The sequence below is a fragment of the Linderina pennispora genome (assembly GCF_002104995.1).
Source record: "Linderina pennispora strain ATCC 12442 chromosome Unknown DL89scaffold_1, whole genome shotgun sequence".
Lineage (NCBI taxonomy): Eukaryota > Fungi > Kickxellomycota > Kickxellomycetes > Kickxellales > Kickxellaceae > Linderina > Linderina pennispora.
In genome coordinates this window covers 457,678-473,645 of record NW_024468249.1, presented here as the reverse complement: position 1 = coordinate 473,645, position 15,968 = coordinate 457,678, and the positions used below count along the sequence as shown (strand labels likewise).

At 51.7% G+C, this 15,968-nt stretch overlaps 8 protein-coding genes across 8 annotated transcripts; 4 read left to right on the top strand and 4 right to left on the bottom strand.

Moving 5' to 3' along the window:
* Positions 1-1,539: 1,539 nt before the first annotated feature.
* Positions 1,540-3,674, bottom strand: DL89DRAFT_263774 (uncharacterized protein; the record flags this gene model as incomplete). Its single annotated transcript, XM_040885980.1, has 5 exons — positions 1,540-2,207; positions 2,233-2,282; positions 2,335-3,109; positions 3,177-3,466; positions 3,492-3,674. Coding segments are annotated over 5 exons (1,966 nt in total), but the record flags the coding sequence as incomplete, so codon positions are not given.
* A 1,033-nt stretch (positions 3,675-4,707) lies between these two features.
* DL89DRAFT_299176 (uncharacterized protein) lies at positions 4,708-6,205 on the bottom strand (the record flags this gene model as incomplete). The annotated part of the gene is made up of 2 exons (XM_040890805.1): positions 4,708-5,511; positions 5,546-6,205. 2 exons carry the CDS (start codon positions 6,203-6,205, stop codon positions 4,789-4,791), a joined length of 1,383 nt encoding a protein of 460 aa, XP_040746968.1. The 3' UTR covers positions 4,708-4,788.
* Positions 6,206-6,293: 88 nt separating this feature from the next.
* Positions 6,294-6,784, bottom strand: DL89DRAFT_3516 (uncharacterized protein). Its single transcript, XM_040891569.1, has one exon. The coding sequence runs from the start codon at positions 6,652-6,654 to the stop codon at positions 6,382-6,384; it is 273 nt and encodes a 90-aa protein (XP_040746967.1). The 5' UTR covers positions 6,655-6,784; the 3' UTR covers positions 6,294-6,381.
* A 1,159-nt stretch (positions 6,785-7,943) lies between these two features.
* On the top strand, positions 7,944-8,530 carry DL89DRAFT_263773 (uncharacterized protein). Its single transcript, XM_040885979.1, has 2 exons — positions 7,944-8,328; positions 8,387-8,530. The coding sequence occupies exons 1-2, from the start codon at positions 7,976-7,978 to the stop codon at positions 8,508-8,510; spliced, it is 477 nt and encodes a 158-aa protein (XP_040746966.1). The 5' UTR covers positions 7,944-7,975; the 3' UTR covers positions 8,511-8,530.
* Positions 8,531-8,805: 275 nt separating this feature from the next.
* On the top strand, positions 8,806-9,340 carry DL89DRAFT_299174 (uncharacterized protein; the record flags this gene model as incomplete). Its single annotated transcript, XM_040890804.1, has 1 exon — positions 8,806-9,340. Exon 1 carries the CDS (start codon positions 8,816-8,818, stop codon positions 9,338-9,340), a length of 525 nt encoding a protein of 174 aa, XP_040746965.1. The 5' UTR covers positions 8,806-8,815.
* Positions 9,341-10,244: 904 nt separating this feature from the next.
* Positions 10,245-10,673, top strand: DL89DRAFT_253689 (uncharacterized protein; the record flags this gene model as incomplete). Its single annotated transcript, XM_040885203.1, has 1 exon — positions 10,245-10,673. One exon carries the CDS (start codon positions 10,245-10,247, stop codon positions 10,671-10,673), a length of 429 nt encoding a protein of 142 aa, XP_040746964.1.
* Positions 10,674-10,993: 320 nt separating this feature from the next.
* On the top strand, positions 10,994-11,437 carry DL89DRAFT_263772 (Sm-like ribonucleoprotein). The gene has a single exon (XM_040885978.1). It carries the CDS (start codon positions 11,021-11,023, stop codon positions 11,387-11,389), a length of 369 nt encoding a protein of 122 aa, XP_040746963.1. The 5' UTR covers positions 10,994-11,020; the 3' UTR covers positions 11,390-11,437.
* Positions 11,438-13,487: 2,050 nt separating this feature from the next.
* DL89DRAFT_263767 (WD40 repeat-like protein) lies at positions 13,488-15,937 on the bottom strand. Its single transcript, XM_040885977.1, is given in 9 exon segments — positions 13,488-14,098; positions 14,160-14,261; positions 14,341-14,502; positions 14,525-14,641; positions 14,670-15,029; positions 15,089-15,283; positions 15,306-15,689; positions 15,708-15,712; positions 15,761-15,937. The coding sequence occupies 7 exon segments, from the start codon at positions 15,492-15,494 to the stop codon at positions 13,913-13,915; spliced, it is 1,311 nt and encodes a 436-aa protein (XP_040746962.1). The 5' UTR covers positions 15,495-15,689; positions 15,708-15,712; positions 15,761-15,937; the 3' UTR covers positions 13,488-13,912.
* Positions 15,938-15,968: the final 31 nt, after the last annotated feature.

Below are 15,968 nucleotides of genomic sequence, written 5' to 3'. Positions count from 1 at the left end.
GTATGTGGTAAAAAAAAAAAGTATGGTCGTGAGCGCGGTCGTCCGGATGAAAACTCTCCTGTGGATAATTTTGTCTAGTGGCAAAAAAGGAGAGGTGCAAGGAGGCTGAAGGGAGGCAGGAGGAGAAAGGGAGCGGAATGTGGGAGCGGAGGAGAGAAAAGCTGTTCAATGATGAAATGAGACATCTTGTCAAGCCTGAGGATGTGGCAAACGTATTTATATGCCAGCCAGCGGATGAAACTCCAGCATTTCCCAAGCGGCAACAGACAAAATAGAAGGCGGGGAGGGGGTGCGAGTCGCAATTTACTTTCTCGCAGTTACCAGGAGGAAAATGGAATGTGGCAAAAGCCGGGCGTCTTGGGTGGGCGTTGCTCAGCACCACGCAGTGCAACCCCCCGCCTTTGGGAGCCTCATTTTCCGGGTTCCGTCGGTATTTTTCGCTTCCTAAAGCGTACAGTTTTCTGCAGTATGCTTTCTCCCTCGCCACTCATTTGTGTGTTTCGAGTCGTGTGTGAAGACTCGAAGGGAGCCAAACCCGGGCTTCCCCCAGAGACCACAGAATCCGAGGCAATATGCTCAATCTCCGGGACTCCAAGGCGGAGTGAGCAAGTGGAGTAAATGAACCTGCTCTGCTTTTTCTGGCTGGCGCACACCGCTCTCAAACATCCCGCCCATGGGCATATGTCCGAATAGCCGGAGCGCAATTTCGTGCCTTCCTCATTATGCACACTGGATTTGGAATGCATGTTTCGGCTTTGCGCGCTCCCAAATACAGCGAAATTTCGCGATGGTTAAAAAAGAAAAACAACGCCATTTGCAATACGCTCGCTCGCCCACCGCCACTTGCCGATTCTCTTGAAAATGAGCCTTATCTATATGGCCCCACCTCGTCATTATCACCCAGTGTTTTCCTCGCTCATGCCGGGCAGTTACTTTCTGTGACCCGGCGGTTTAGATTTCCCGTGGCGGATAATGCACATCTGAATTCACAGCCCCACCGTCCCCCTCTCGTTTCCGCCATCTGCTGCTACTGCTCGGTTTTTTGTTCGCTCATTAACACCAGCAGGGTAACTGCTAATTGCGCCCGGAAATGTACTGCGTCAGATATACGTATGCTTCAAATAGTGCCGCAGGGTTACGTTTCCGGAACATGCAGAGACTTGGCAATAACGTCGGGGCACGTTTGAGGAATAGCACCTTCGGCAGATCGCTCATTCCAGTGTATTTTGCCCAATATGATATGGACCGGACCCGGCGCTTCTCGAATCACTGCGGTATATGCCTGGAGCGGCTGTGGGTTCATTCGGGCATGCATTATAAATGGATCCGCAAGGCTTCCTTAACTGGCGCTCACAGTACATTATATTCGCAGCTAATTAAGCAATGGGCCTGCCAGGCGGAACATTCCACTCATTAACAGCAATTGTTGGACAAGGAGATGCATTCTGCTGCTGCGGCTCTGTATTGTATCGTGCTAATTTTAAGAAAACTGCTTGGCATCTTGGGCTCGCTTGGCAGCATCGGCAAGGATATTCAAACTCGCCGGACTTTTCACACATGCTCCGGAAGATACTGCCTTGTCTGTTGAGCAAGTTGGCCGGAGTGTCAAACTCGGCAACCTTGCCCTTGTCCAGTACCAGCACGCGGTCATAGTCGATGATGGTGCGCAGCCGGTGAGCAATGCAGAACAGGGTCGAGTCGGCAAACTCGGAGCCACGGATCGTGCGCTGGATACGGTCATCGGTATCGAAATCGACCGACGCCGTCGCCTCGTCCATGATGATCAGCCGCGACTGGCGCACCAGAGCGCGAGCCAGCGCCACTAGCTGACGCTGACCCAGCGACAGGTTCTGGCCATTCTCCTTGATCTCGGCCTCCAGGCTAGTGAATATGCCCTGACATGCGCTCCAGCGAGCTGTCGATGGCATTGCCTTCAAACACGCTGATTGCGGTGCTGGCGGTCTGGCTGCCACGCTCGCGCACCAGATGCGCACGGTGCAGCGCATCCCACACAATCTCATCGGGTACTCGCTGAACGGGTCGAGGTTGAAGCGGATAGTGCCGTTGAACAGCACTGGGTCCTGCGGGATGATGGTGACATTGCGACGGAGATCCTCCAGGCCAATCTTCGAGATGTCGACCCCGTCGAGCACGATCCGGCCCTTGGCTGCCTCGATGAACCGCAGGAACGCCAGCGACAGCGTCGACTTGCCAGCGCCGGTGCGGACCAACCACACCAATCTTCTCGCCGTGCTTGATCGACATGCTCAGGCCATGCAACACTGGGACATTGGGCACGTACTCGACGACCAGGTCCTCAATCTCAAGGATCACCAGTCCTGGGCCAGTTGCTGGCGGGCTTGTTCTCGGGCGTCGACTGAGCGCTGGCCTCCTGGTCAAGCTTTAGATACTGGCTGACCCGCTCAACACCGTTCATGCTCAGCTCGTTATCGCCATAGTTCCGGATGGCAGACAGCATATAGTCTTTAAACTGCAGTGCATGTACCAATGCAAATCCAGCAAGACCGGCGTCGAAGCTGTGGACATTCCACAAGATGAAGAAAGCGCAGAAGAACGACACCGTTGCACCTGCGGCATCAAGTCGGACGGACATCCAGCGGGTCGACACCATTGTCAGGTAGAATGGGCGATTCAGCTCATCTGATCTGTTAATAGCCTCCATGATGTAGTACTTTTTGAGACCAAATGCGCGGATCGACGATACACCCTGTATCAGTTCGCCAAACAGCGACAGCAGCGGCGCTGAGGCGTTTGACTCAAGTCGCTTCAGCTCGCGGGTTGAATCCAAGTAACACTTGGCAATCACCACGTATGCGACTACGATGGCAACAGCAACAAAAATGAACGGCGGCGTAACTGCAGTGATGATGATGATAACACCCAATGCAGAGGTGAAGTCTGCGAGCATCCAAATGAGTGGATCCAGCGTATCTGTGCCAATCGATTCCATATCGCGGGAGAACCGGTTAATGATCCGACCGAATGGTGTCGAATCAAAGAAGCGTGGTGTAGCATGGACAACCGACCTGATCAACTTTGCATGCACATTTCTGGCGGCTTTGATCACTCCAGAATATGCATAGGCAGCCTTGATAAACAGCGCAAAAACTTCGATGACACCGATTGCCAGGTAAATACCGAATCCAAAACGATACTGTATGCTGGCCGACTATGTTGGTGTTTGCTGTTGGTGATACTGTGTCGATGGAATCGCGTAGAACCACGTGTGGAGATGCTGTGTTGTTTGCCTCTACCCAGATGCGGATCCAGTAGTCTTGAACAATCAGAAGCACGTCGGTCAGGGAGTTTAACAAAAGTACAGCAATCCAGTACCAATGGCTTCCGCATGCTGAGAAGAACATGCCCCAAACCTCCATTTTGACCCGTCCAGTCTCACGCTCCTCGTCCTCAACCAAAGTTCCTTCAAGGTTTACCGGATTGATACCTGCACCCAAGCCCCCATCAACGACCAGTTTGTGCAGTCCTCTTGCTGTTGTACTCGTCTTCCGATGTCGGATCATTGACAGCCTTGACTCGCTCGGCATTGCCATCATCTTCGATGTCATCAACCTCTTTGCCCTTCGATCCATCCTCAGCCTTTGTGTCGTCCTTGGTGTCGAGCTCAGCAAGAGTCGCCGAGAACTTGCCCATTGGCCTTGCAGTTCCTGCGGATTTCCCTTGAGCGCAATCTCACCCTCACGCATCACCACGATGTACTGCGCATACGGAAGGCACATCGACACATGGTGGGTGACGAGGACACAAGTGCGGCCTGCATCAGCGATGTCTTGTTCAGCAGGCATTCCATCAAGGATGTGCTTGGCAGTGTGCGCATCGACAGCTGACAGACAATCGTCAATAAGCAGGATCTTGCGGTCCGAGTACACAGCACGCGCCAATGCAACGCGCTGCTTCTGGCCACCCGACAGCGTCACGCCGCGCTCGCCAATCTCGGTCTGGTCGCCAGCAGTCAGGATCCGCAGATCGGGCTTCAGTGCACAGACACGCAGCACCTCCTCATAGCGCTGCTGATCATACGGCTCGCCGAACAGGATGTTCTCGCGGATGGTGGCATTGCGCAGCCATGCCTCCTGCGCAACATAGGCAATATCGCGAATTGCCATCTGTTCGCGTGACAGCTCGATAACGTCTTGATAGCCCTGGTTCGAAGCGATGCTCTGGTCGGCATTGACAGTTGGCAGCTGAATAGACCCGCTGATCAATGTCATCTCGCCAATGAGCGCTGACAGCAACGACGACTTGCCACTGCCCGTTGGACCAGCAATGATTGACAAGCCACCAACAGCGGAAGTGAACATTGATGTCCTTGAGGCCTGAATGCAACCTTATCTGGCTGCTCCTGCTGGCTGTCCAACGAAGCATCTGAACGGGTCGAAGCGTCCGATATCAGTGGTGTGTTCTCGTCGACCTTCGCCATATACCCAGTATCATCGGCTGAATTAGTTGAGCTGTCTTTCCCATGTGTGTCCCAGACTAGACTAGCCTTGACAAATCCCAGCACATCACCACTGCCATCTACTCGACAGATCCGCTCTTCGAGGTCCTGGGCCTGAGGCATCACAAGGATATGAATCGATACGTTTCAGCGACACATAGCTTGAAATGGCCCAGCTCAAAAAGGTCGGGGAAACGCTCCAGTGAAATTCGCAGGAGCTGGCAACACCGAATCGTTGTAAATGCAACCTCAGGCATTGATCTGATGTCCGAATATGCCGGTATATGACGCAAGTATCAGTACCATGACGATCATCGGTGACAGAGACGTGACGATGGATGCATAGGCCCAGCCGAGTAGCCATCTCCACGTTGAATCCCAGCTGCTTTTCGTGGATGCGCATCGATCTTTTTGAGGAACTGGGACTCCCAGCCATAGAGCTTGACAGCCTTAATTCCTTGCAGAAGCTCTGTAATCGCTTCCACACGCTCGTCGCTCAGCTCCAAAGTTTTCTCCTCAAGATCCGACAGATAGCTGAATAGTTTCCTTGTCAGTGGGTAGTACGGAATCACGATCGAGAATCCGATGAGCGATGACCATCCCAGCAGCTTGAACATGTAAATGACACCAATGACTGTTGACAGAGGCAGCGTGTACAGGTCATCCAGGTAGGCGACGATCTTGGTGACACGGTTGAGATCTGTGGTGAGCAGATTCATTATTTTGCCATCTGTTGCTTCCTGCGCCGACTCTAACCCATCGTCGCTGCTATCCTCATCGTCATCGCCCGTGACGCCCTCAAGTGATCCCTTTGCGCGACGGTTCAAGGTCTTGGTAGACAGCTCGCCAACCAAGAGACCCTTCATGCGGAAATCCATATGACGGCCAATCCACATCGCTTGGTCAATAAGCTGCATATTTAGGAATGTGAAGACGAACAGCCCGAATGCATCCAGATATGCACTACGGATCGATTTTGCTGGAGTACCACCCACGGTAGTATTGCCAATAATCTCGATTGACTGCAAAATGCGCTGCAGGAAGAACGGACCAGAGTAGCTTAAGTACTGCGACAGCCACAGAAAGCAGCAGCTGAGTGAGGAGCTGAGGGGCAAACGTCAGCATTAGCGACAATAGCAGAGACCGACCTGGTTTGCGGTGCTTTGCATAGCGGCTCCAGTTTGGAATCGCCGTGTCACTCGTATCCAGTTTGTAAAGATCCGCATAATCGAGCTGACGACGAGAGCCCTTGTAGAATATGTCGCTGACCCACGAGAATGTGAATGTATCGAGCCACGAACCACTGTACTCGGGTGTATCGACCAGGGAAGGAGAGCCATTCTTTCCACGTGTTTGTGCCAACGGCGTTTCGACAAAGTCTCTGTCCGACTCAGCATCCACATATTCCTCGGTCTCATCGGTGCAGGGTTGGTGTGGGCGGAGGAAAATTGCACGGTGCTGCGCGGCTCCATGGAGGAAAAACAAGACAGCGTTGGTGACTGTAATCAAGAGCAAGTAGCGCGAACGCTGCGAGGCACCAAACCAGAACGGAGTGTCACTGTTCTCGGGTGTGAAGAACGAGAAGTAGACCTCAAGCAAGTCCAGGGCAAGTAGAATACCAATAGCCCCGGTCAAAAACGGCGGAAACAGCCCTCTGTACGAGATGCGATCGGCAGCGCGCATGAAAGCCGTGTAATAGAATACCGATGCTACTGCGATCGCCAGCATGGCTAGTACAAGGCCGCCAGAAAATAGCCTCTCGGGTGTTGCTTTGGCAGAAAACTGCCATCCGAGCGAGAGTCCGGCCAAAAGAATCGACAGCAGGGTACTGGCCGCACCGATCGTAGGCACGGTTGTCAATCAGACGGGTGTTGCCCGGTGGGCGGCGAACTGGCTTTGAATCCTCAGCTACGGCCAAGCTTTTGGACAATAGGTTTGACAACAGCTAGAGCCGATCCAGCTGCTGTGATCAACAGAGTGATCGAAGGGAGCAAGACTCCAAACCGGAAGCAGTCGCTGTGCAGAGACCAGGACCAGGTTTTGCCATCGCACAGTCTATCGCGATCGCGTGCAGCAGTTGATGCAAGGGATGCGAGCTGTCCCAGCGAAATTGCAGCGAGCCCTGCAGCGGCGAGGGCTAACGGTTTTCGGCCAAGTGGGGGACTGAAAGGGGGCATACGTCGAGAAAAAGTGCTTCTAGAAACATGGAAGTCAAGCCAGAATCAGTTCGTGCCACTAGCTGATAACATTGCGCAGCTCCAGAATTGGTTGTCTACTGACCTTTGAGGAACGGATGTTGCGGAAAGTGTATTTTTCAAAAAGGGTGTAGCTGTTTGAATGAGGAAAGAGTTGCATCACAAGGAACTTGACTATTTTTATAGCATCCGTGCGGAGGGGGCTAGGTTGTGCGGAGCTGTGCAAGGCTTATTGCTTGCGGACCGCAGCATTTGTACCGCAGCATTCGTGCCGCAGCAACAGCCGAAAAACAGCGGTGCCTTGCAAATAAAGCACAAGGGAGGGCGGGGCGGACAAAATGCAGAAACCTGTATGATTTCCACTCCTTGAAGCGAATGTGGGAATTTGTACCCTTGGACCTGTGGCATTTCTGCTGGCACAACGCTTTCGCTTGCTTTTTGCCGGCAGTCTTCAGTAGAAGGACCGCCAATGCAAGTCGCCAGCGGTCTTGCCATGGACCCATGACGTTGTGAGCCTGATAAATCCTCCTCCTGCTTTAGATTTGATTTCTGGGAATCTAAATTCACCTCACAGTAGCTGCTCTGTCGCCTTGTGTGAAGCGCAGGCTTTGAGTACAAGCACCGTTCGACACCTGCTCTTTCGGCGCTGTAGTTTCCATATATTGAAAAGTTGCTAAGCATCTTTATCAGAATTTATGATTCTCTGAGTTTCTACTTTTTTTCTTTCCTCATCGGATCCATGTGTCATCACAATCATGACTCCGATCCTCCTTAGGGATCTCTCTCTCTTCTCCACTCTCGATTTCTTTCTTATAACTACTTTCTCTTCTTATTCGTAGTTCTTTCTTTTTCTGGCTGCTTACAGCCCAATCCTTATTCAATACAACAATTATCTGGCTGACTCAGCCCAAACCACTCGCTGAAACTCGTGACCTTCCGTGGGTCCTGTGGTGTTAGCACCACTAAAGATTGTTGGAAGGTCAGCACCCAACTCGGAATTTTTGCTGATGGCGGAATATGCGAAGGGAGCAAAATTCCTGAAATTTTTTCCCGGAAAGCTGTCGCGCGTAACTTCGGAGTATCAGCGACGGCACTAATTTGCCAAGACTGCCAAGACCGCTCCATTGCTGTTTATAGAATTAGTTGTGGACACTTCAGCTGTACCCAATTAAAAATCATGTCCATTTGTTTTGTAAACAACAAACTCGCGGAGAGTTCCGATAAGAAATAAAACCAGCCAGGCGCGCCGCGATGTTCACAACATATCCACTCAGCTTTTCATAACCACCTAATTCGTTCAGCAATGGATTTTGTCCAAGAATTTACGTTTTTTGATGCCCATGATACGTCAAAGTCGGCCATAGTGTACTCTGGGCACTTTGGGACCAAAGATAGTACCGTCGGTCATCCTATCGCCTATACAGTGCAGGTAGAACGGCGAAACATCGCGGTATATGGATCGCCGAGCACAGGTGGGCAAGTGCTTGTTGCTGGATCCCTCGAAGGAATTACCAGGAGTTACGCATCACTTAGTGGTATTGGTGGATCGGGGTCAGCCAAGAAGGAAGGGCATTTTCGGGGAGCATGGTCGTTTACTGACTTTAAGGGAAACGCATACAAATGGGACGTCAAGGTCATTAGAAACCAATATCGGCTGTATGACTCAGAGAACAAGGAGATTGCATACATTGACTGCAGGCCAAGGAGGGCAGAGAACGAAGGGCCATTTATATATCCTTAAGCCTATCTCTGAGGACTTGCTTTCGCTAGTCATTCTCACAAAGCAACTTGTACACAACCGTACCAGAAGCAGCGAGCAAAGAAATACTCAGTCGTGAGTTTTTTTGATACTGTAACCTATCATTGTTTATCCATTAAAATTGTTTACTGCATCGGCCAATGGTATCATACATACATTGACTGATCTAGTTGTATGAGGTTATAAACCTGGCCATAAACGAGGAACACTGCAACAAGAATGCGATTGGCAGCACTCTGCATAAAGGAAGGCGCAATACTACTTACGCGTCCCCTACTAGCCTAGTACATAAGCAGCTACCAACCTACTGCTTTAAGAGGATTCTTTATCTTCTCTCCTGATACTAGTTCTATGCATATCGGAAACCTGATACTCATATACGGCATGATATACTTTCCAACCCCGATTTCTCTTCTCTGTTTATTTATGCCATGCCCCGCTCCGACTTTGACAGAATCCCTGTTCTCAGTATTGACCAGGATTATTAGCGAGTTAATTGGATATGCGCCTACTCATCTTGAACTGGAGCTTGCTCGTACCCGACCAGTTCAAGAGTATGCTGCTATTCCGATAATGAACCGGACATGGAGCCAGATCATTGAATCGAAGAAAAGCGCGTTCGCAGCAAAAGAAATGGTCGTGTGGGGGAAGCTCTGGGTGAATAGAGGCCATGTATATCTCCAATATCGTCCAGAAGATGTTATTGCCGATAGCCACCAAAGGTTGCTAAAGTCCTTCTGGCTAAAAATCGGATTTTCTAGCGAGCATTACAGGAAACACGTCAATGAACTGGGGGTAATGCTTCAAGGCAACATGTTCCCGGCTGTCCGATACCTCTCGCTCACATTGTGTTCTGAGCATTCATACTGGTCTTCTAGGGACGTTGTGAAGCAATACGCATCAGCGTAGGGGTTCATCCCGGTATTCTCTTTGACTCCAGCACAGGAAGGTCCGTGCTGGTCTAATTACTGGCTGCCAGATTAAGAGGTATTCGGAAAGCCTGGGCCAGATGCTTCGTGCCACATTCCCAAATGCACAGAGTCTACGCTTAGATGTAACGGATATATCCAGGTAGGAATAAGCTCGCTTATCTTACCAGGGGTTTATGGCGCATTGTCGAAGGACCTCCACCGGCTATCAGTACATGACGATGCCTCGTATGGCATGGATTTGGAGATGCCCACGGCATCTCTTCAAACCATCAGGATCTACTATGACACAATTGCTCCGGAAGTGATTGAGCTGATCCGCGGGAATGCCCTGACCCTCCAAACTATATGTATCCTCAATCGCCTTTTTACGACATTCTGACATGTGCTCATTGATAGTAACAGCAAGCCAGTTACCTACCCCAGCTCCATCGCCTTGATGTAGGGTGCAATTACCCTACTAGGATTCAAGCAGGCGATGGTACTCTCCAGGACTACACTGCTTGCCCCTTTCCTCAGTTGAGGTACCTGCATTCTGACCCTGGTGCACCACAAAAATTGGCAGCGGTGTTACTGACCTCTTCTAAAACACTCGAACACGTCTTATTTGAGCAGAGAAGTGCGATATTTAGGATTATTGTGGATCCTCCACCTGGACAGAATTATATCTTTCCGAATGTACGCCAAGTGGTGTTTAGTCAAAGCCATTCTGACCAGGATGAGTTCCTATGGAATATTGGCGACGAATCGCTGCTCTGCAGACTTAACACCCCAGACTTCTTAACACCTGGTCACAAGCGCAGTATTTCTCGTATAGCGAAGAGCGTCTTGTTAACCAAGGGGCGTTTTCAGCACTGTCGCTTAGCCTGCCCAGTCTGCGCATTATGAAACTCCCCTGGGTGGTGCTCAGCGCTACAGATATGCTGTACCTGGTCAACCAATTGCCGGCGCTGTACCGCTTGGGGTTTTCGTACTATGCACATGGAAGCCCACGCTGGGAACTTGATCAGCTTTCAGGTGAACAAGTTGCTAGTACCAGGGACGCACTTCGGCTCGTGAATACCTACTGTCTTCAAGAAGTTGTAGTCTGGCGCTTGGTCGACAATGTTCATGAATACTTTGCAGTTCTGAGAGCCAACTGCTCGCTGATACTTGCTGGATCGCGGCTCCGTTCGCTGGTCAAGATCACCAACGTGCAGAATTATGCTCAGAGATATCCTGGAGTTGTGCAGGACATCGGCGGTTTCTTTCGCTACCCCATGTTTGATATGCCTCACATTTGCGATATTGAAGTAATCAATGACACACCATAGTGTTAAAATGTGATTCTCATACCTATTGCTATGGGCTTTCTGAAGTTTTCTGATATAAACAATGTAGTTTGCGGCAGCTGGGTGCGCATCGTTGCCAGCAACGTGGCCTCGGGCCAGGTGCGTGGCAGTGTGCGTCCTGAGTCCATTGCGGGCAATGGGAGCACAGACTAGAACATTTATAGCCGGCAATAGCCTCTTTTCATGTGGGGTATCGGTATTGTCAAACTGATACTAGAGTCCTCCACCCCACAATATTTGTGTGATCGTACTAGCCTATATTATCCAAACAGGAAAATTTTGAGATAATTTTGCATCGATTTTTTCACACAATTTTTTACTCTTCAAATATGTCAATTGGAGTTCCTGTGAAGCTTCTACACGAGTCCCAGGGCCACGTTGTAACGCTCGAACTAAAGACCGGGCAATTGTACCGCGGAACGCTGACTGACACCGAGGACAACATGAACGTGCAGATGAAGGATATCACAGTTACCGAGCGCGATGGACGCACATCGCATCTGAAACATGTGTATGTACGCGGCTCCAATGTGCGGTTCTTTGTGGTCCCGGATATGCTCAAGAATGCACCCATGTTCAAGCGCATGGACCCCAAATTCGCAAAGATGCGCGGCATTGGCATGGGCCGTGGCAAGGCGGCGGGGCGCGGTCGTGGCCGGGGTCGCGGTGGATCTACGAGGGGTCGTGGTCCGTACTAATTCTTCGTGTTTGTTGTTTTTAAAAAAAGACTCATTTCGGTACTAGAATTAATCTGCTCGCGATGCGAGCTCGGCTGCTAGTCAGCATGGGTTGACACGTCGATAAGAGCATCACGGCGAACCGGTCATTTGAACGTGTCGGATGGTTGTTGGTGCAATGGTGGTCATGGACATTTCCCATTTTGATTGGTCTGCTCAATGCAGGCACCTCAGCGCTGGTTTGCTGCTGCCGCACACCTCTTGCGTGGGGTTCTTTGTTGCAGGGGTGGTGCCGGAAGTATCGGCAACAATGGCCGTAGAACGACAGAACCGTTCAGGAATACTGCCTGAATCACAGAGTGACTGGAAAATGAGTCTGAAGTTTAGAACTGCTGCGAGATCGCGGTTCAAGAGCCGAGACGAATAGGCTCGCCTGTATTGTGCCATGGCCTGCTTACATGACTCGCTTGTACAGCGGAGAAGACCATGGCACTTCACAGTTGGGTTCTTCGATCTCTGGTAGGGCCGCGGGTTGGGAACATGCCGGAATGTCTGCAGCGACTTTTCGCAGCAGAACGGGCACATCGACGATGTCCGGAATTCGTCGATCAGATAGAATTCAAAGCCATGATGCTTGAACGTGTCGCGCCATCTCTTGCCACGAATCGGCGCATGGTGTCGGGCCATCGGCGCACTCCAATTGCCCATGATCAGCACTGGATCTGGACCGAACTAGGACTGGAAGTATCGCAGGCAAGCCTGTGGTCTGCACGGGCCTGGTTCATGAATGAATCAAGGCGCAGCTTGCGGTGAAGCGGGTACACCTTGGGACTGGTCCCGACACCCGGATGGGCCTTCCAGCGCCTCTGGTGCTGCTTGTTTGACTTAGTGGGCTGCTGCTCTGGCAACCTTCGTGTTGTCATCATGTTGGCATAAAATGGTGCTAGGACACACCGCACAGATGCACGGGCAGCAACGTAGGCACGGAATTTTGCTGGGCTAAGGGTCCGGCAGCAGTGCTTGGAAAGCTCTGCCTCTGCTCTGCGGACAGCATCTTCTGGGACTTGATTCTTTGTACCCCGACGAATCCTGTCATAGTGGCGCAGCTTGAGCTCCTTGTTGCGCTGCTGCCATGTGTAGCGGTAGAGCATTTTTCACCCTCTTTCCCATTGCTGCTATTTTCGTGCATCATGTATAGCAAATCGCCCCGACCTGGATCGATGAATACACAGCGGCCTTTCAGATTCTGCAGCTCTGGCTGTGGGATCTGGTGGATAGAGCAACAGTCAGCTGTAGTATCACCTCCCGCAGCATCGGCTGTAGCATCAGCTGTAACATTGCCCCTGCTGCATTGCCTCCCGCAGCATTGCCTCCTGCAGCACCAGCCTTAGGTACCTTGTCTTGTAACAAAATGCATATCGTTATACCATCTGTTGTTGCCATTCCGTGGAATTTTCTATCACCATGCGCCTTAAATGGCTTTGATGTTAGATCTGCGACCCGGCCCATACATCTCACACAGCTTGTATGATCCCTTGGACCGGGTCGTGTGCACAGACTAGGGGTGCTGGTGCATATGCATTGTCAAGTGCTGCAACAGTGTCTGCTGCTGCTTGCCGATGCAGCAGTAAGTGGATTTGCCTTCAGATTGTGGTAAATGAATAAATAAATTGGAACGAGTGAAACCCTTTTTCACAAGCATTGCAGGGTCAAAGGCATCATCGTCTGCTAGTTGATGGAGTAATATCCATCGTGCAAGCATGTATGTATGCTCTTTGATGATATTGACGCTGTGTACAAATTGCTCTAGGCGGGGCAACATAGAATCACGGAAGCCAATACCACCAAATGATATCTTTATGACAGTAGTGCTGCGGGTAATATTCATTTGAGAAATTCAGTAGGCAAGTAAGAAGAGAAATGATGCTGTTCAGTTTTGCTTTATTGCGTATGCATAGCATTAAGAACTTTTTATTAAAAATGATTTGGCTTGCATGGTTCTTGGGACCCTTAGCACTGATACAGTCTCCTGAATCAGTCTATACAGACTGGGTCCATTGTGGCCCAAATACTACTGCTTACGCATGGTCATAAGACAAATTAATTTGTAAAATAAACCCACAAATATTGCATGACCGCTAGAAGAGTTACATGGCCTCATTCAATAGGTGCTCATAAATAAATATCCTGAGTGTTGCGCAGCTGATGATGACCACCATGATGACGCCATGGAAGTTATCAGGCCGACCGACAATGAGAGCAGCTCTTGCGCTGAACCAGTGGAGATATCTAGTGGAGACCTGTGACCACTACAATACTAGCTTGTCACCCTGGTTTCACCGATGAGGTCAGATGCCGCGCAAGATCAAAAGGGAGCTTACAGGAGCAAGTCACCCAGAACTCGCTTTGAAGGCTTAAAAGAGCTTTACTTTTAATCCAATTAATAAGGTTCTAGCGGACGGTCGGGCATTTTTGGACTATAGAATCTTGTATAGTAGTAAAAGGATACGAGTTAGTAGGCTGGTGGCAAATGCCAATTGTGGTTCAGCTGGACAGACTACTGATGACGCGGGAGAACTTTGCGCTGTCATCGGGCTTGGGCGTGGCCAGGTCTCCAACATCGTACACATACACTGTGCCGTCGGCACCACCGGTAGCCACACGCTTGCCCGGGCGATCCCAGGCCAGGCGGTTCAGGGCACGGCCCACATTGACAGTCTGCACTGGCAGCTCAGTATCGCGGTTGAGGTTCCACAGCGCCAGGCGGCCAGCACCGTCGGATGACGCAAACACAGCTGGGATGCGACGGCGACCATTTTGCATCGCACACATAGTCATCAAAGGCATCAAAGACATGCACAGGACGGATATCAGTGGGCACAGTCGATGCAGGCTTGGCTGCAGGGCGTGCGCGCCACAGTCGTGTGGTCCAGTCGGCAGATGTGGTCAGAAATAGATCGGAGAAGTCCGACGCGATCGGCGGGATGGAATGACAGCGATGTCAGTGGGGCGGTATGGGCGCGGTAGGCGTCAAAGCCAGCAAGTCCAGCCTTGCTGCCTGCGCGGTCATAGCGGTTGACCTGGTAAGCCACGCCTTCGGCAGTGCCAGCAACAAAGGCAGCTGGTTTCGTTGTCTGCAAAGTCAAAGCATGTCACCGAGACCTCGTCAGTGCGCAGATGCGCCGGATGCGCCAGCTCCAGGGTTTCCTGCGGTTGGGCCAGCATATCCAGCTGCCACGAGCACACAAGTCCGTCAGTGCTGGCGCTGATCAGCTGGTGAGCGTTAGTGGTGCCAACCTACCTTCAGGGCATACACCGGATGCGTATGTCCTCCGGACGTCAGCGGTGTCTTGAGCACGGGCTGCGACCTGGCACGCGTATCCCACAGCAGGATCTGGCCCGAGTAGGCACCGCCAACGATAATATTCGGGTTGAAGTCCGAGAAGGTCACCTTCAGCACGTCGGACGGAGCGTGGAACACAAACTCTGGCCGCTCTTTCAGATGCGTGTTCCAGATCGCCACCACACCGTCAGGCTCGTTGGGCGCCATTGGGTTCCGGTTATAGGCGGCAGCTACCAGCTCTGTAAAGCGGCCCGACCAGGCAACGTCCATGACTGAGCGACCACGCGACACACGGTCGTCGCTGAACGCAATTGCCAGCTTTCAGCTTCTCCGCAGCCGACTCATCCTCGGGCACAGTCGGCCAGCGAGTAGTCCACCATGACATCGTAGTCTTCGTCGAGCGCGCGCTCCATGACACGCGACATGGTGTCAACAAACCCAGCAAACTCGGTTGACTGCAGGATGCCCGCCCGCTGCTCCTCAGTCAGCCGCCGGATCTCGTTCTCCTTGGCCTTGGCCTCGGCCTCGCGACGCATGCGCTCCTCTTCGCGCTCCTGCCTCGCCTTCTCGTCCTTTTCGCGGATCTCAGCGAACACGCCGCTCAACCTCCTCCTCGGCAATTAGTCCAGTGTCCTCGGCCACTGCCTCGCTGGTCTGTGTCTCCTTGTTGTATGCCACCTTCTCCTTGGGTGCAAAGTCAAAAATCACGGTCTCGGTTGTGGTGAACTCGGGAACCAGCCGTTGCTGTGCTACTGGCCGCGGTGACATCGCTCCTGTTGACATGCTGTCGGGCGTATCTGACCGCGGTGCGCTGGCCGCCGCCCGCACATGTGCTGAAAACGACGATGCTACAGGCGACAGCGGCTCGGCGTCGTGGATGCGTGATGCTAGGCGAACGCGCCCGGTCACCAACCAGTGAATTCACCAAATCGTTAATGTCGTTTGTGTCCAACCTGCTCGAGGAGGCCTAAGTGGGAGGAAATGCACCTGCATCGTCAGTAAAAACAGTGCAATCTAGCGTTCAGCTGTTCATTTGGCTACATACAGTAGACTGCTGCTGGCTCTGGAGTGCTGCACGCTTGCGCTCTTCACGCTGGCGCCGCAGTTCAGCCGAGCTTGGCGCGCTTCTTCTCGAGCTCCTCCTTGCGCGAGTCCATTGCAAAAGAAAGAAGAGAGAAAACTACTGTAATTGAATCGGAAATGCGAAGTTGAAAGGCAAAACAAAAAGCTGGTTTGCTGCCAGAGCTTGACGCAAGT